At 32.0% G+C, this 20,013-nt stretch overlaps 2 protein-coding genes across 3 annotated transcripts; both read right to left on the bottom strand.

Annotated features, from left to right (window-relative positions):
• Positions 1–8,785: 8,785 nt before the first annotated feature.
• On the bottom strand, positions 8,786–10,644 carry LOC120089368 (transcription factor MYB52-like). 2 transcript variants are annotated; one of them, XM_039046809.2, is made up of 3 exons: positions 10,500–10,644; positions 10,198–10,396; positions 8,786–9,401 (listed from the first exon to the last, which is right to left on the bottom strand). In XM_039046809.2, exons 2-3 carry the CDS (start codon positions 10,379–10,381, stop codon positions 8,956–8,958), a joined length of 630 nt encoding a protein of 209 aa, XP_038902737.1. In that variant the 5' UTR covers positions 10,382–10,396; positions 10,500–10,644; the 3' UTR covers positions 8,786–8,955. The 2 variants fall into 2 exon arrangements, with proteins under 2 accessions (XP_038902737.1, XP_038902736.1); XM_039046808.2 differs by having other exon boundaries at positions 8,788–9,401; positions 10,198–10,577.
• A 5,392-nt stretch (positions 10,645–16,036) lies between these two features.
• On the bottom strand, positions 16,037–19,668 carry LOC120087598 (gamma-secretase subunit). Its single transcript, XM_039044418.2, has 2 exons — positions 19,293–19,668; positions 16,037–16,417 (listed from the first exon to the last, which is right to left on the bottom strand). Exons 1-2 carry the CDS (start codon positions 19,594–19,596, stop codon positions 16,257–16,259), a joined length of 465 nt encoding a protein of 154 aa, XP_038900346.1. The 5' UTR covers positions 19,597–19,668; the 3' UTR covers positions 16,037–16,256.
• Positions 19,669–20,013: the final 345 nt, after the last annotated feature.

Below are 20,013 nucleotides of genomic sequence, written 5' to 3' on the forward strand. Positions count from 1 at the left end.
GTCTTCTAGACCAACGCGTCCCATATAACTCCTCTATCTAGTCTGAAGAAATTATATCTTGAAATGCATGAATATTAGATATGAGTTTAATTGTGAAGGGTTCTAACCCGTAGTTGGATGCTCGCATGACACCCGTAGGCAAGCCAAAACGAAAGTGGGATACTTGGAACAACGCATGGGTAAAGTAAAAATTCATAATCGTTTTTTTTCTTTTTATCCAGCATTTATCTTAAAAAGTGCATCTAATGCATTGTTGGTTTAGAAAAAACGAGAATGTTTTGAGAAATGAAAGGAGTTGTGATAAAAGGCCTGCTGCACCTGAAACTAAACATTAGTCCTTTTAGAAAAGAATCAATCTGAGTTATATTTTCCAAACTCTTATCTCAAGCTTATGACTGAATATGATGAGAGGTGAACTCTGCACACTTAAAACAAAGGAGATAACAAAAAATTATTTTGGAATGCTTGAGGACAAGCATTGTTCAAATTTGGGGTGGTGATAACTTGTAGAAATACAAGTTATTTTTCCTCTTAAGTTGGAACAACTAAGGTTTTTAATGATAGATTCTCCTTATTTTTAGAAGAAACGCATAGATTTATTCAAAAGTTAGCAAACTCATGCAAAAGAAGTTTTATTACTAAATATCGCGGCACTAATGCATTGTATTGCAGGATTTCAATGCAAGGATTAACGCTAATACATTAGACAAGTGCCACAGAAAAAGCTCTAACGCATGGGCCATGCGTCGGAAGGAGTTCAACACAGAGAAGATTCATTGCTCCAGGCTGATTGTGTCACATCACCATTTGCAAGTATGGGCACCTGTAGCAAGCGGTGTCTGAAAAGATTCCACACAACAGGCGACGTCTGAAAAGCTTCCGAAAGTCAGGCGGCTAATCAGGGCATGGACTTTAATGCTAATCAGGGCATGGACATTAATGCTGCCCATTCACCAAGTGGACGTGACCAACGCCTGTAAATAGATGAAGTCCCTCCAGAGTCAAGAAGTTCGGAAATTATCAAGATCCTTACTCTCTGTATAATGTAGTCATAGTTTTAGTTCTTAGAAGCTGTGCTGTGGTGCCAGACGATCAAAAGGGTTGAGAACCACCACCACCACCGGTCAGGGATCGGAAGAAGCCACTCTTGAGAAAGACACTTCATACAATTCCTATACAAGTGATTGTACACAATGAGATTGAGCCAAAGAAATACAAGAGATTGTATTCTTTGGCTTGACTCAGTTTCCTTCATCTCATTTATCGCTTTCACTTCATTTGATTAAATATTGCTTTTGTAAAGACTCTGTTTCTTTATAAAATTCATATATTTGATCCATCATAGTTGCCATTGTTTATTTCTTGTTTATGTTGAACGCGTTAATACTTTATGCCAAACTTCATTCCAACGCTCAAGCCAACTTGACAAATTGATAAAAAGCATCTTTAACTTAGATTGTTCGAAAGAATAACTAAGCTACATCAAGTAGGATGCCTAGTACAGCTAGAGACAGACTTACTAGTGTCTATTACATTCTGTATTAGACGCATGCATCCTAGAGATAGGTTTTGCATGTTATTCGCATTGAGAAATGTTGAATGAAGTCTAACGCATGAACAAAAGATAAGCAAATCACTCCATCTCATCCACATCACATCCTGGTTTGTGTACATTCATCTTAGACCGACGCGTCCACTTACATTAAACTCCATTCTCACATGATCTATCACTAACTACTCAACTCTTTTGCATCTCTTGTACAGGCACAACAATTTAGTGTAAATAACTCATTTCTCACATTTATTTAAGAAAACTTCTACAGTAGATACAATGCAAGGTCTGCGTTTGGTTAACTGAATCCCTGAGTTCGACCCTAGACTTGTCAGGAACCTAAATTATATTTATACTTGCGTCTGGTTTAGGAAAACTTGAACGTCATTAGAAGGAGTTGTGTGCGTTCTGCTGTAAATATCTGACACCCCAACACGTTACATTTACTTAAACGCATCAAAGCATAAACGCATCACTTACACTTAGAACTTATTCTTCAATTTAGTTTATACAATACACTCTTAGAGCGAATCACCATAGCAACGAACACAGCCCAACTGCGTTGTGAGAAAAATGGCAGTCGGGCTGCCTTGTAAAGGGAGGCAAGCACACTACCGTCCCTCCTCCCATTATCTCTTTTTTTTAATTTCTTTTTTTTTATTTTTACGTATATATATATGCCTTCCTGGTTCAAGCTATTTGTCGAGCTTGATTTAATTTTCTTATCTCAATCTTCCGAATGGACTCGCTCTCTTAGCTCGGCTTTCAATCTTAGCTCAAATGGGTCAACCTAATTAAACCATTTTCTCAACTCAATTACCCTTGATTTAATTTGGTGAACTAGGTTGAATTTCACCCTCCACAGTTGCCCCTCTCTTGAACTGGGCAGTTCATAGCCTCTATTGGAGCCTAGCTCGAGACTTACTTCTCACAACTTATGGGCATCCTTGTCTTAGTTTGGCCTTAGTAAAAAGTCTCATTTTTCATACCGAATTTTGTTACAAAAAGGACTCATTCGGACATCAAAACTTGCCACATTCCAATCTTCATCTTCCCTCCTCCATTCCTCGAGGTAAATTGCTATTTGGTTTATCTCTTTTCTTTTTGTCCATGGAGAATACCCGAGACTTAGTCCGATTCAGACGATTCTGACTTCGTCCCCAACCAAAGGCCTCGAAACCGTATTCAGAGGGAGTGTGGATTCCAAAGTGATGATTTGGCTTCCCACGTTCCTCCCTCAGGTCCCCTAACCGTAGATTCCCTAAATTCGCTTAGGAGAAAATTTAGAATTTTTGACTCGGTGACATGAGAATTCCTTCCTTGGGTGAAGATCCATCTAACCCATCTTTAGGCGAAGTGACTTTCTATCCTACCATGTTCAATTTTGGAGTCAGTCTTCCACTCCACCCTTTTATTCAACAATTCTTAGCTTACGTAAACGTGACACCCTTCCAGTTATTTCCAAATTCTTATTATGTGCTATTAGGGTGTTACGTCCTCTGGCTTCAACTGGGTAACTCAAATCACATCGCTATGGAGGACTTCATGTCCCTTCGTACTCTTAAGAAAATAAAATATTCATCAAATTTCAATTATGTCACTATTTTCAAAGGAAACTCCATTGTTTCATGTTCAACTACCATAAAGGGTGGAGCAAACAATGGGTTTTTGTCAGTGGTGACTGGGTTGCATCAAACTGTTGAAACCCTTCTATTTCGGTCTTGACCGAGTTTTGGACTTTTAGTAAATTTTTCACATGTTCACTCGATAAGGACCAACTTTTATAAATTATTCTAAAAGTTTTGTTTTTTTATGTATATAGTCGATTGCAAGCTTGCCTTGACTAGCGTAACTATTATGTTTCAAGACTCAACTCTTTCTACTGACAACTTGCTCCGCTACGGTCCTAACTTGGTTCAGCAATAATTTCTCGAAAGCTTTGAGCTCAACCTATCAACACACACTAGTTTAAAGAAAACAAAGAAAATGCAAATAGTTGTTTGGGACTACTTTGAAGCTTATTCTAACCTTTTTTTTAGGAATGGCTCCTCGCAAAAGTATACGCCAAAGAATACGTGACGGACTGAGGGTTAACACTCATGTCCCCCAATGTTTCCTTTCAAAGGACCTTCCCATGACTTCTACAGGTGTGTCGAGGGGGTCTGACCCTGTTCAGAATCGAATTGACGAACTGCCTTCCTAACGTCCATGTATTCGCACTTCACCTTGTCATAACATCTCTACCCCAACTATGATAATTCCAACTCATTCAACTACTGAAGGATCTACTTCATCCTCTTCACATCCTTCTGATTTCAATGAACCATACGAGTCTGATAGTGATAAAACTTCCTTCCTTACCCAGGCTATGGCTCAATGGCATGTGGACCCTAAATCGGGTATTACATTGGCCCAACAACATCTTTGCATGGTAAGTGACTCTATTAGATCATGCATTTGTTGATATAACATATAGTGTATATATATAATAAAGTAGTTATTATATATATATATATATATTAGTAATATTAATTTAATTGAATTAATTAAAGGGAAGGAGTTACGACTCTCTCCCCTTATTCTCTCATTTTATTACATGCGTTGAAAAAGAGTTGGTTAAGAGATTATTCTTCTTCCTAAATTCTTTTTTAGAGAAGAGTTCTCCCTAGAAAAACTCACAGAGAAGAAAAGTTCTTCTCTTCCCTCTCCTCATCTCCATCTCTTTCCCTCTTCTAAGGATTCAAGCAAAGCTCACAACTCTTGCATGAATCCTTTATCCCAACAGAATACACAGGGTTCTCGAGTGGTGGTGTTCCATGTTGAGAAGTAGATCAGTTCGTGATCTGTTCGAGAGAGTTTTTGAAGAAAGTGTTCTTCAAAGGTAAGAGTTTTTGAAACTCTAAGTATTTTATTTAAAAGCATGCTATAATTTGTATAAATGCATATCTTGTTCTTGTTTTACTGTAAAACTTCAATTCAATGAAAAATGGAATTTGGGTCGATCTTTGCTTCCGTTCAAAGGATATTTTTTCGAAAATTTCCTTCACTAGACTAGAAGTTTAAGTGTAATATTAGAAAGATTGATTTCAAAAATTTGCATATTGTCACAGATTTGATAGCTGTATGTACTAGAAATTTAGGAGTAAATCTCTTCCCGTGTCTTTTTGAACTCTCATGCCCTAGATTTCTATTGTATTAATTGTGATGTAAATTTTGAATTTTAGTAAATCTTTTCCAATCATTTTATGCTATTAAGAGACAACATAAAGTGTTAAACCCCAAATAAAACCATTAAAGAATGGAGGCTAAATTCCAATACATGTAGATATGGTCTATCTAATGTACTTTTTTGTTTAAGCATTGACTTTAATTATCACATATAGTATATTTTAACCATGTCTACACCGAATCACAAAAGTATTCTCATATATAGTGTATTTATGTTTTAAACATGTCTACGCAATATTACAAATAGTGCGTCAAGTTAGTATTTCTTCTTTTTAGCATTCAATTACACCTAAATCACAAAACTACCAAGATTGTATTTTAGATTGTGTTGCTAAGTATATGAGATATTGTCTCCTAATTTTATAAGCTTTTTTTTTTACACTATCTTCTTCTTCTTCTTCTTTTTTTTTTTTTTTTTCCAATCTTAGATTTTGTTGTAGGTTTATGAAATATTGTTCTAGTTTTATAAGTTCTAGAATTTAAATAGATTTGGTCATGTTTTTTTATTTGATTATTCCTTTATTTTATAGTGTAATTTATTGATTCAGGCGAGGGTAATTTAGTCCACCGTTAATTAAATTTAGCTATTTACTAAAGAATATATATTAACTTTTGTTGACAAATGTTCAATTCTTTCAACCTATTCTAGTGAGTCTGAGCCTGATTGTCCAAATGGGCTCTTAAAAAGTGCTCATTTATAATTATCCAACCGACTGTAGACCCATTCCGAATCCATCTTATGAGCCCGATTAGCCCAATGGGCTTCTTGAAAGCCCATTATAAATTCCACAACTGTAGACCATTCTCTTAAAAAAAAAAACACGTACAAGAAGTAAATGAAATGAAATTAAAAGTTAAAAATTGGAACTATGTGTTCTAATATAACTAATTGTCTAAATCATATAGGTTCAACTTATCGCATATATTATTAAGAATGGATAAAGAGTGGATTAAGATTAGGAACAAGCTATCAACTGAGCATGCAGAAGGAGTATATCGATTCCTTGAAATTGCAAAACTCCATGTTAATAACTTGGAAAAAACAAGATGTCCATGAAGAAAATGTAGGAATGCAAGGTGGGATCCAATAGATGGAGTTGAACGACATTTATTCATTAATGAAATTTTCCCATGTATCATCAATGGGTATATCATGGAGACCCAGTCGACTTGTCTAGGGGATACGAGAGTCACACATCTCAATTGACATATGATGATGGATTAAGTACGACATAGATGAATGTTATACATGAAGAAAATGAAATTTTGAATATTATAAATGATCTACAATGTCAGAATGTCGATGTAAATGAAGAAGAAAACGAGGATGAGATGCACACTAATGCCCAAGAAAGAGATAACAATTCAAGTTTATTTGAAGACTTGATATTGAAGCACGCAACCAGTTGTACCCTAGTTATACAAATTTCTCTTCATTGTTGTTCTTGGTGAAGTTGATGCATATTAAGGTTCTTAGTGGTTGGACTAACCAAGTTGTTTGATTTATTACTTGAATTGTTAAAAGAATCATTTTCCATTGGAGCATCTATGCCTAGTTCTTTTTATGAAGCTAAAAAAAATTACGTGATTTAGGACTAGGTTATGAGTCTATTCATGCTTGCAAATACGATTGCATATTATATTGGAAAGAATTTGTCGATTTGCAACAGTGTCCAGTATATGGTAAATCTTAGTACAAAGTTGAATATGGAAAAAGTACAAAGATCCCACATAAAATTTTACGACATTTTTCTTTGATCCAAGATTGAAGCGATTATTTGCATCTAAACATATTGCACCTGAAATGAAGTGGCATAAAGATAAACATGTTGAAACTAATGGAGTGTTGCGACATCCAGCTGATGTTGAAGGGTAGAAGCATTTTGATCATGAGTTTCCTCAGTTTGCTTCAGACCCACAAAATGTTTGTTTAGGACTAGAAGTTTGTGTATGTTGTTATCTTGCAATTATGGTAACAACGTTAACGTATAATTAGCGTTCCAAAGTTGAGTTTGATTTTCATTTGTGATAAATAGGGGGGATATGAACTCTTCAACTTTCGTACTAAACTAATTAGAAGTTTATGTATGTTATCCTGCCGTTATGGTAACAACATTCACGTATAGATATTTAAAGTATAGTTAGTTTGTGTTTAATTTTAAGTTGGTTTGTTTAAGTAAATGTAGATATGTGTTCGTTTGTTTCAAATTTAATTATATTAGTTTATATATTGGGATTGAGAATAATTTTAGAGGGTGAGGATTCAATAAACTTCATTTAAGAAAAACTAAGTTGGGGGGAGGTAAGTTGGTGGTTTGTATAAGTAAACGTATATGTCTTGGTTTGTTTCAATTCTTATAAATTGGTTGGGTTTAAGTTGGTTTTTTAGTTCTATATTAGGTTTGAGATTGAAATATGTAGTTATGAGTTCGTTGGGTTTAAGTTGGATTTTAAGTTTTATATTAGGTTCAAGTTAGAGTGAGTTTTATTTGTTAATGTTCTTATATTACTTTTAAGTTTTATATTGAGTTTGAGATTGAAATATGCAAGTTTGAGTTGGTTTGTTTCAATTCATTAATGTTCTTAGTTGAGTTTTAAATTCTATATTCATTTTGAGATTGGTATATGGTATTTGAACATTAAACTTATTTAAATTTGTATTTTGTAGGTTCCTCGAGGTTTATGTTGCAAATGCATCTCCCGACAAACACATTTTAGGTTGCAGATGTTAATGTTATTTTCGATTTAGGAATTATGGATTACGGTTGTAGATGCATCTCCCCATACGACCCAACACTATCATGAGCTTGTATTTCTTATTGAGGAATTGTGGATGTATTGTTGTTAATTTGAGACGAATAGTATGTTTAAGAGTTGAAATTCAAACATGTTTTCTATATAATATTTACTTTGGTATGACATTTACTTGATTTTGGAAATTTTTATATTAGTTTGAATGATATTTGCAAAATTCAAATAGGTATCACATTTGAAAAAAAAAATACATATTTAAATAAAGAATTAAAAAAAACTAATTCTTACGGTTAAATATATAATCCAAACGATACAAGGGGTCGAGAAAAACTATATTTGATGTGTTTATCATTTTCTCCCGGCGGTAATAAACAAAACTCCGACGGTCCACAGAGTTGAAAAATCTATGAAATCCCGACGATGCAAACACACAATCTGCATAAGTCAGTTCGTCTGACGGTCATAATTCATAAAGACCGTCGAGATAAAAAAAACTTTGCCCGATGATACAAGGTCACCATCGGAATAATTTAAATATTTCCCGACAGTGGCTCCAATTTCTCACATCGGGATATACCCAATTATCCCGATGGTGACCTTGCACCGTCGGGTGAAGTTTTTATCTCCCGAGGGTCTTTATAAATTATGACTGTCGGGGTTTAATAATTATCCTGGCGGTCTTGTTTAGGGTCGGGATAAAGGCCCTATTCTCCGTCCGTCGAGATAACAGTTTTTCCCTACAATTGTGTGTTATACAGTCGGGGAAGGTTACGTCGACAAGGCTTTGCTCACAATCCTCCCGACAATTATTAGTCGTCGGCAAAAGCTCAGCCGATGCTCTTTCTTACTAATCCCAACGATTTTTGTTGTCGGTAAAAATCCAAACTATTGTAGTGTTGTCTACTAAACCAACCCTAAATAATTTACAATTTCTAAAATAAAAACATTTACAAGCAATTTAATTACTATTTTCTAAAATTCATTTTGATTTAGTGGTTAAGAATGTATTTGGTGTAACTTTTTCAAGTGTTTAATATTGAAAATAAGTCATTTTGAAAAAAATTGAAGTGTTTGACAACCGCTCGAAATAGTTTTTGAAATATTTTTAAAGTGTATTTTAAACAAATTTTATCAAAAGAAATTTTGAAACATTTTTTCTCTAGTCAATCCAAATAAACCATGCTTAACTTAAAAGAACTTTAACTTGTGCATATAATTTATAGTATTAAAAGATTACTCCTATCTTCGGGGTTCTAAGTTAAAAAAAAATTAAACAAAAAAGTTTATTTAAAAAAGTGAATGGACAATAATTTCTCTCTTACAATAATATAGTTGGCAATTCATAATTTCTCTTACATATCAAAACATTTGACAACCAAGAAGAAACTCACACACCATAAGAAAATTTAAACTTTGCTAAACTAAGAGCTTCCCATACCAAGAAAGTCTATGAATGGAATCCTCCTCTTCTGATCATCGCTCTCACTGGAGCCCGACGCCACTGCAGTTGGCAAAGACGACTTTCCACGGCCATTTCCGAGCAGCACCGGAGCGGTGGCCGTAAGAGGAGTCCATTTGATGGCCGTGGTCTTTGAAAAGGGTAGTAAACTATGGCGGTTCCTTAGATTAATGTTGTTATTATTAGTGAATATTGTGAAACGTTCTCTTCTTCTTCTAGCCATAATTACATGGTAATGATTCTTCACTGCATTGTCTGTTCTTCCTTTGAAGTGTCTAGCTATTAATGCCCATTTGTTCCCATGAAGCTGTTGAAACATTAAAAGTCTCTCTTCTTCTTCCTCACTAAATGGGTTCTTGTTTATATTTGGATCTAGTTGATTGTACCATCTCAATCTACAGCTTTTTCCTATCGAAAAAAAATTCCATCATTTTTAGTCCTTGTATTTTCCTACATTTATGAAAATTATTTAATTGAGTAGTTACACAAACTTTAAATAGAGTAATTAACAATCCATAGTTCTTGTAGTTTTAAATTTTTATTGTAGTACGTAACAATTTATATTTATGGTTTGAGAGCACATTTGATCTCCTTTTCAAAGAAAAAAAAAAAAGACACATTTGGTCTCCTTGGAGAAGATGTGAAGAAGAGGAAGAACTTGAGATAAGAAATTATATACAAATTTTAACATCTTAATTAAAGTTTTTATTCTCTCTAGTTTTTCTTTCCTAGCTTTTTGCGATTGAAAGATCATTCATAAATATAGGTTAGGAATGTCCTTAAACATTGCCTCCCAATGTTATGGATAACATACCTCCAAATATCTTCACATAATTAATATTATATACTGTATTTTGAGTATTGGATTTCACTCAAAAGATCTCATACCATTCGGGATAATTATTCTCTCTAATGAACTCAGGGTCGTTCCTCTTATCTGACCAATATGAGACTTTAATCGTATTTCCAATACTTTGATGTGAAATTTGCTCTGGTAAATTGTCAATCTATATAAGTGAGATTTTTTTTTTTTCCTTAACAAATTTTTTTAACTAAATCATCATGAATTTTATATTATAGAAACTAAATCATTAAAAAGAATAAAAATAAATGAACTTAATCACTGTGAAAATATGTTTTTCAAAACCCCAACAAAATCATCTAAAATCCTAAAGATGAGATTTGGATATTAAATGAATGTTACCAGATCTGCCTTCAAAGTGTTCTGCAATGTAATTCCAGTTTTGAGGGCCAAACTGTTCAACGAGCTGCCGGAGTTTATTGTCCTCTGCCGGCCGCCAATGGCCTCGGTAGCAGCTGACACCGCTGCTTCCACCGCCGCCGCCGCTACTGCCGCCACTGCTACTACTACTTCTTGATCTCATCATTCTCAAAATCCAACACTAAAAACCCTCAAAAGAAGGAGAGAAAAAGAAAGTTTATTATAAAAGAAGAAAAGATTATGAAATGGGTTTTGAGAATTGCATTGAGAGATTTGAAAAATACCAACAAAGCAAACAGCTTTATTTCATTTATTTTGGTTCTTCAAGTTAATTTTGAGAAGGCATTATTTGTTTGTAAGAACATATTAACACATCCCATTATAAGGCATTTTGTGATCTAATTAGGTAAATGGGCTGGCTTTGTAATAGTTCCTTATTTGGGATAAACCCTTCACTACAATTAATTCTTCCAGGTTTTTTTTTTTTTTTCCTCTTCTTTTTTTTTTTATTTGTTATATATTAGGAAAAGCTCATTAATATCAGTTGGAAGAAGTTGGTAAAACTCCTTTACTATCTTCTAATTCATTTTCATAACTAAAATTGTTATTGGAGTACCCAATGCACTTTGAGTTTGAGATCAAAAGTAAGTACTCAATCATTGATTTTTTTTTTATAAGTTAGTGGTCTGTATATATACTAAAGTATAGTATAAAACTAATCTACGTAGTTTTATAATTTACTTTTGTATACTAGATATCTCAACTAATTAAGGTACATATGTCATTAACTAAAAAGATCAATGGTTCAAATGGTCGATACTATATAATCAAAGTTAACAGCTTTGTCGACTAAATTGATAATTGATAAACGAAATCAATGAAAATTATAAGATTGAAACTCTAAAACTTGACCAAAGAGATTTGTAAGAAATTATGCTAAATAAAAAGAAAAAGATAATAGCAAGATATGTATGTATATTTTTGTTGATTGCTACATAGTGTTTTACAAATTTATGTATTTGCAAAAAGAAAACACATTTCACAAAAATTATGTAATTTAAAATGATTAAAAGATGCATGACAAAAGTCAAATGAGGTAAGACTCAAAATAGAGCAGAGTTTAAAGACATATTGAACGGCCTTCTTTTTAATATTATTAAGTGTTTTTTTTTTTTCTCTTTTCTCCATTTTTTATCATGTTAAAACTTGTTTTTAAGCTTATATATATGTATAAAAGAGGAGTCTTTTTTAATATAAAAAATATATTTAAAACTATTTACCATTTTTAGCAAAAAAAATTTTAAAAATGTTTTATACTTTTTGAAAATTTTTGCTATAAAGTATAATATTTTTAGAATTTTTCTATTATTAAGAATTTCTCAAAAGGGAAAACAATGACAACGAAACAATATCTAAAGTTTACTAATATCACAAAATGTTTAGCTCACAACTTTGATAAATATAATTTTCAATTTCCCAAAAAATAAGTTATATTTGATTATTTTGAAAAAATATAGCTCAACTGACATAAAATATGTGTTATATCGATGTCAAGGTCGGTGGTTTCCTTTCTCACAAAATTTAATCTTCTTTGATAGAGGTTGAGGAGAGTCAATCAATGTCTATCAGTATTTATTTTTATTTTTATTTTTTTTTGTTATTTCTATAAATAGTTTGACAATTTTTTTATTTACAAATATTTTTCAATTATTTATATATATATATATACTAAAAATTTTAACATTGGGGTAAAACAAACCCAACCCATGAGTCAAACCCCTTTTTGGGTAAGCAACAATATTTTAATATTTATTTGGTTTCTTAATTTCTTTTCCCATTGCAGTTACTAAATCTCAGTAAAGAGATTCTGATGACATATGAATTTCCCAAAAGTGGATCAGATTGAACTGTCAATTGAAATTCAAAGGGTCAAACTCAAGATTTCAATTGTTGCATATATAATTCCCTTAGTTAAATTACAATTTTAGTCTTTATCTCTAAACTTTTTTGATTAAATCTTTTTAAGCTTTTCATTTTCTGCCTAATAGATCCTTGAATATTATACATTCTCTTTAAAAAACAAAAAAAAAAAAAGTAAATGAATTATTATGCATAAAATTGAAATTTATGTCGAATAGAACATTAATCTTTCCAGTTTTATATAATAATAGATTCATAAATTTTAAAAAATGTTGAATAGGCTAGTAACCTACTAGATATAAAATTAAAAAATTTGGAATTCATTAGACATAAAATAATTTTTTTTTAATTTTAAGAACTTATTCGATACAATTGAAAGTTCATGAATCTATTAGATAAATTTTCAAGCTCAAGAACTTATTTGACACATAAACCTAAAAGTTCAAAAACATGTAATTTGACCTATTTTACATATATATGTGGAATTTTTTCAACAAAAAGAATTATATAGAATACAACATAATCTTCAAAATATATATATATATATTCCTATTAAAAGGATGAGTTTAAATCAAAGTGAGTATAGCTAAGCTAGGTTCAAATCTCTTATATTTATTGTACTTAGAAAAAAGAGTGATTTAAAATTAGTTTTCTTTCTTGATTTTTTTTTTCAAATAAGAAAAAGTCATGAAAGAGTTAATAACATCCATTATATATATGGGAAGTTTTACATCACCTTATTTTCAAACATAATTAAGTCAAACTAACTCTTTTAACACTTAAAAAAATAAGTCAAAAAAATAAATAAAACTTATAACTAATAAAAGAATTAATTTTATTTGACATAAAATTTAAATTTATAACTAATAAATCGATTAAAATTAAAAATTTAATTGAAGGATCTATAGACACAATTTAAAAATTTAGGAATCTATTTGACGCTTTTGAAAGTTTAGAAATGAATACACGCACTTTAAAACCAAAATTGATTTATTTATATTGTAATTAAAAATCATTATTCAAACTGAACAATTTTACTCAAAGACAAATAATTTAAACAATAAAAAAGAGAGAAAAAAAAAACATAATTGACTCCAACTCAAAACTTTTATTTCATCCATTAGAACATTAAATTTTAAATAAGTATTGCAAATTTCATCCATCAATTCAAATTTCGCCTAATTCACCTACTAATTTTAACATAAAACAACGTAAAAATCTTCCCAAACTCATTAAGTTCAATAAAATAAGATTTTTGCACATAGAATTTATAAATTTGATTAGTACACAAACTAAATTTGGTACACCACGACAAAGACTTTAAATTGACTTTTCCTATTAAAAAAACTAAACGATTTGAATTAAACAACTATGAATTTCTTTATACTTTTTCATTTTTTTTAAGGAAAAAAAAAACTGACCTTCAATAAAATAAATTATAAATTTGATTCAATGGTTAAATTATAAATTTGATCTCTATAGTTTCGAAAAGATAGAATTTAGTCATTATGATTTTAAAAATTAGAATTTAAATCCTACTATATGAAGTATTTATGAAATTTTATCAAACCATAAAGACTAAATTCTATTTTTTTTAAATCATAGGATCAAATTTACAATTTAAGTGTGTGTTTTAATTTGAACCTAACAATAAAGTGCACAGAACCCAAAAAAACCCACCTAGCTTAATCAGCATAATGAAATTTGAAACCTTAATTAGTGAAGTTAGTGCCAAAACAGAACAACTTATAAGATCAAATATAACAAAATGGGTGTATCTTAATTGTGGACAGTTAAACTTTTTATTTGTTATTGTGATCTCACCAACCTATGCAGTGAAGGCCAATTCATATGTTGGTTCTTTAGAAATTTTGAGAAACAATCCAAATTCCCTCAATACATTTCTGGATGTGCAGTTACACAGGTTGTCATATGCCATCATAAGAAATTCTTTTTTTGTTTCGTTCTTTTCAATTATTTCCTTTCAAAAAAAAAAAAAAAAAAACTCTTGGTTTTCTTGAGAGGTTTTTGTTACACAACAAGATAAAACAAGTAATTATCCAAAATACCCGTACCCACAAATTTTATTCAATAATAAAATTTGTGATATCCTATTCATTTGATAACAACTTTGTCTATCTACTTGTGTTCCATCTTTTACTTTTCATTTTTTTCCCCTCGACTAAATAGGAATGGGGGTTTATATTTCTCGCCCCTACCTTGATTATATATACATATATTATTAAGTTGAGATTAGAATATGTTGTTTTAATATTTAAATTTTAATTTTTAGGAATTATAAAAATCAAATATCTTAATTATACCTTTAAATTGTTTAATTGAAAGAAATGATAATAGTGATTTAAGTTAATTATTTTTTAAAAAAATTCAAATAGGAAAAAATTCCCTACAAAAACGTGATCCCCATAAATTCCTTGTGGTGAATCTTCATCCCGATCCCCATGGAAATTTTCTTGGAGATAAGGAATGAAATCGATAACATAGACGGAAACGAGGAAGCCATCCTAATTCCCTAGCCCCTCAAGACAAGCTTAAAATAATAGATTAGAGATGAAGAAAACAAAAAAATCAACCATGTAAAGAGATTCATTTTACTATATCAATAAGTTTAATGTTGAGGTAAAAATAACAATTTAAATGTATAAGGTTTCCTCCAATATAATTGTTTTGCAAAAAAGAAAGTTTTCCAATCCATATTTTGGAAGGATAATATATATAAGCTAATGCTCCCTTAACAAAATCACTCAGAATCAAAATCACTTTGACAGAAGTTGGTTTTGTACGGACTGACTCAGCAATCCTCAATTTTCCACATTCATAAAAAAACACTTTTTCCATATCCAATAACTTATTCCACAAGAGAAAAGATTCATAAATTAACCAAAAACGTCGAAATCATTTTATTTATTATCAACATTGAGCATTTTTTTTTCTAAATTCAGAAATAACTATCAATTTTGAACTAAGCAAAACCCTAAAGTGCCAACTGTTGATATCCATTTATATCTAATGTGATTAAAATTAGAAACTATCATTATGTGGACACTATTTTTATTTAATTTTAAAAATTCTCAATAACAAAACTATCCTCACAGTAATACAATGATTTTGTTTTTGATATTCCATTTTCGAATAATAAAGGTTAATTAAACAAAAAAAAGATATTAGTTTGGTGCTAGATGGAGGCAACAAATCCTTCAAAATTCGACCCAACCCGACCCACCCAGTCCTAACCCCTATGTGCTGAAATTAAAAAAACCAGATTTAAAAGAATAGTAGTAATAAAGAAAACCTAACCATTAACCAAACAAACACCATTCAAAAAGCAAATCCCCCACCAACCCTACCCATCCTTTCCTATTTCTGGCAAGTTTTTTGGCTCCCTCTTCTTCTATTTTAGGTATTGGCTTTCCCATTTGGATATTGATAACATCAGAAAACATCAAGAGAATAGCATTTCTACTAACCAAAGTTAATTAAGTGAATCCCAGCTTAACCTGATATGAGGCAATCATCCAAAACTAGCATCTGAAAACAAACTTGTGTCAATGCTATTTGATACGGTAAATCAATCAACTGTCACACATGTCTCAAACTGGGAATACAATAATATCCTTAAAAACTCTCTCGGTGGTGTGTGTATATATATATTCTCTTGATAATCACATTATAGAGGTATACAATCATACCTTTTCTTGGCGGTCGTTGATGCATTCTACACCATCCCTCAAGAATTTTAACGAAGTTTCTAACTTGCTTTGGAAGTTTTCCACCTGAAAAATTGAATGTTCTGAAGTAGGGGAACCAGAAAAGAGGAACAGCTTACAGTATTGAAAGTGGGAGAGAAGGAAAGAAAAGGAGAATTCAAGATAGTTTAGAATTCAATCCACAAATCTCAGTCCGCAGCTGAAGGGAGACCCTACTATTAATAATCATCGATATGGCAATGCAAATGTTCATGTTCGACACTTGAAACACTTAGAGAAGGGAAACCAAAAACTTCAACTTAGATCTTTCAAGAAAAGAATGACGGTAGAGATTTACACATTGAGATATACAAGATCAAGATCAAAGCTGGTTGCTGAAGGGAGGTAACTGGACTAGCTCCAACCTGTTAATCCTAATCTGTCAGCAAGGTTGTACATCACTAGTTTATCCCAAACAGTTCCAAACAGGCGTTCTCCTCCAATGGAGAATGTCAATGCCCAAGACGAGATAATGGCCATGAAAACACCAAAACCAATAGCTGAGCCAACAATATCTAAAGGAACAACAATTTCAAAATCGTTAGTTAGTTTTACTGAGCACCAAAAGTAGTTAATGGGAAAAATATTACAAGTAAATATCTTTTGAATAAAAGTAAATACTCTACCACAATGTGGTTCTAGAAATAACTATACATTGTTAAAGTTCATGAAGAAAAATTATGATAGCCTAAAGTTATGGAAACTTTGACGAAAGACAAGGTATCTGACCATCTCCAAAAAATTAAGGAGATCCCCCAAAAAAATGAAAAGATCACCAATTTACTTGAATAAAAGATGAGAATCAATCATAAATATCTTTATGCAAGGAACGCCATCTAGAAAAGCTAGGAAAACTGACAAGTCCTCGATTACACTCCTGGCTCCTGGGCCTAGTTATACCCTTAATAACTCTTAGGTACTCTTGACTAAAGATAAAAAAATTTATGACTGAAAGTATATTAACCAACTTCCATACATATTATTAGAATTTGAACGAGGGAGTCCTGAGGGCTGGGCACAAAGCACCACAATAGGTTAAAAAGATCCAGAATGTTGTACCATATCCTCATGCTAAAGTTCAGTGGATCGTCATATGGCTTTGATCCTATCCTAAAAACAGTTCAACCAGTTCAATTACCTAGGACACCCTTTCAGGGAGAGATGATACAAAATTTTGAACTTTATCAAGAGTGTCAGACTTTCCATAGTAAATAAACCCAAAGAAACAACTCAGCTTTCTTAGACATGTTGAACTTCTACAATTTGTTGCAAAAAAATGTAGACTTCAATCTATATTACCAATGATATAAACAGTCTTGCAAGAGAAGTATCCTCCAGAATTATTGATCTTGAAAACTCCAGTATCAGAGTGACTTAACGCAAAAGTTTTCAAGTAGAGTATTGATCTCAAATAGATTCATTGCTATATTACAATTATAGTTTTCATTGTTGCAATAAAACTATAAATTGCATTATAAAACAATTTTCTTTCACAATTGTAACTAGTTGAAGCGTGTGTAAGCTAGCATGGACGTACAAATGTAAATATAAAAATTAAAATTGAATTAGATCATTTAAACTAAATGTAACTATGTAAGAACAAGTACATTATCACTTTAAGTTTTAATCACTCCCTCTCGTGAAATTAACCCAAGCCTAATACCTATAGGGGAAAATAATAATAATAATAAAAAATAATAAAAAACCTTACTACAGGTTATTAAAGTTTTCAAGCTCATGGGTTGAACCATGGCCTACGAGAAAATCTCAAAAAAGAACACATGCCTATTATACACACAAAAAAACACCCTTGCTACACCACACACACAACGAACCTTGGTCCCATAGTTAGTTTAGAATTAAATTCATACATAATATGCATGCCTCCAAGGTAGACTACACTGACCAGTTATATTACGTACAACACACACTTGCACAAAAAACCCACTCTTATTTTCTTAGTGGGCTTGAACCCAGGGCCTTGGAGAGTATCTCCAAATAATCAATGCCCTTAACACAAAGGAGATACATGAAGGAAGAGATAATTCATTCAACGCATAATAAACCACCATGGATTGGCCCATTTTGCGGGTTTCTCATCCACCTTCGTGCGGAAAGACAAAGCCCATCCTTCTTACATACATAACCACCCAAAATTTCCTAGTTGGCTTATGATTAAATTTGTACAAGTACATGTATACGTGTACAGACAACCCTAGGTCGACCAGATAGATGCATAAAGAAGTTCATATGCATAATTCCCACAAAAGGATATGCCAAATGAAGTTGAAATAAATGGCAACCATGACAAATAAACTGAGGCCAAAATTTTAAATTGTTGCATACTTGGAAGGCAAGAACCAAGAATCTTGACCACATTCTTTTATAAAAAGAATTACAAAAAACAAGATATGCATAATAAAGCTCAACTGAATTGCAACTTTGACAAGCAATCAAAGTCTTATTTACAAAAGTTGTATACTAGAGCATAAGAGCCTAAGGATTTTTAGCTTCCTTCACAAGGGTTAGTACTTCGACTAAAGTGAGCCGACCTTAGCTGTAATTAGCATGTACTACCTTCCTTGAGGTTAAAGATTCAAATTCATCCTATCCCCATTTGATGTACCAAAAAAAAAAAAGGTGTTTGTACTTTGTAGAACATAAAGCTTTTATTTAAGCATCACAAATGCATATCAACGCCACTTCAATGTAAGGCTGACATTGGGAAAACAGAAAGTACCTCCAAATTATTAAAGCTCAATTTAGTGAATTTGAACATGAACCTTATCCATTTTATTCATCAAATTACGAGAAGTATAAATGTACCATTGCTTAAAGTATCCTTATGAAAGCTATCAAACTCGAGACACTGATGTAATTGCCATGTCCAATACGATAAAGCAAACACCAAAGTGAAGAAAGGGGAATTATTAAAAAGGTCAAGGTATTTGCACACATAAACAGGTTAGAACTACTCATACAGACTAAGCCTAAGAGAAAGAACAACAAATAGACAAAGATAAATCAACGGGCGTTCATTTTTTTAATACAAATATCTACATTACAATGGCATCATGTATTTTTGTACAAAATAATCTAAGTTTAGGCCTTCCACACATTAAAACATAACTAGTGAAGCAGAATGGAGTTAAAATAAAACTAAAAATACTAGAACAACAACAACCAATGAACCTTGATCCTACCATCATTAGAATATTGAGGTAAGATAAATCCAACAATAGGGTCCGAATCATATTCTCCTCTGAACAGCAATAACTACGTAAATTTCCGGTTTATCATCCTATAAGGATCACCTATAAGTGTAAATTAAGGAAATAGTTGAAAGTAGAGATGCGTGCATCGAAGTTAAACAGAGAGAGGCAAACTCACAGGGTCGGATGCGAGGAAATGAGCGAGAGCGGAGAACAGGCCAAAAGTAGAAGCAATTAACCGCCCAAAGAAATGGAAGCAATGCAAATCCAAATTTATAGAACCTGCGGGCATAGCTCACCGACTCTTCTTCCGACAACCCTAGTGAGCCATCAATGGTAGGCCATAACACAGCAATCGGAGACGATACAGGATTCTGGATGCGATTGGGATTAGGGTTTGAATTGGTGTTTGTGTTTGGATTCTGCGAGCTCTCCATTGCGCACAAAAAAAGACCAACCGAATTTTTAAGCAAAATGTCCATGGTCTCTTTTTCTCCTTTACTTAGTTTCGTGTTTTCAATTTTAAAAATAAAGAAAAAAAATTATTGTAAAATTGAGGAGCAGCGTAGCACAAATATCGCAAAATTATAATATTAAAATAATATAAATAAATAACTTAAATAAAATAAAAAATTATGAAATTATGAAACTTCCTCTCTCCAAAATTTTGGGATTTCTCACCAATATTCACACATTCATACAAACCCACCAAATGCCTCTATTTACAGGCAATTTGGCAAGTAGAACGTGGCTTATTTAGACACTGATAATGTATAGTTGTAAGACAAATTGCCAACATGTACAAAGACACATTGAGACATGAAGGATGGGTATCTATTTTGTTGTAATATTTATATAATGCTCCCCTTTAGATGTCCATTACATTTATGAAATATGTC

This window comes from Benincasa hispida, chromosome 10, assembly GCF_027475165.1.
Source record: "Benincasa hispida cultivar pf3 chromosome 10, pf3_genome.v1.1, whole genome shotgun sequence".
Lineage (NCBI taxonomy): Eukaryota > Viridiplantae > Streptophyta > Magnoliopsida > Cucurbitales > Cucurbitaceae > Benincasa > Benincasa hispida.

Coding starts and splice junctions, on each gene's coding strand:
- LOC120089368 (XM_039046809.2), bottom strand. CDS start 10,381: ATGATGAGATCAAGAAGTAGTAGTAGCAGTGGCGGCAGTAGCGGCGGC. Junction 9,402..10,197: donor ACACTTTGAAGGCAGATCTG/GTAACATTCATT, acceptor TTTTTTCGATAG/GAAAAAGCTGTAGATTGAGA.
- LOC120087598 (XM_039044418.2), bottom strand. CDS start 19,596: ATGGACATTTTGCTTAAAAATTCGGTTGGTCTTTTTTTGTGCGCAATG. Junction 16,418..19,292: donor ATTTCCTCGCATCCGACCCT/GTGAGTTTGCCT, acceptor TTGTTCCTTTAG/ATATTGTTGGCTCAGCTATT.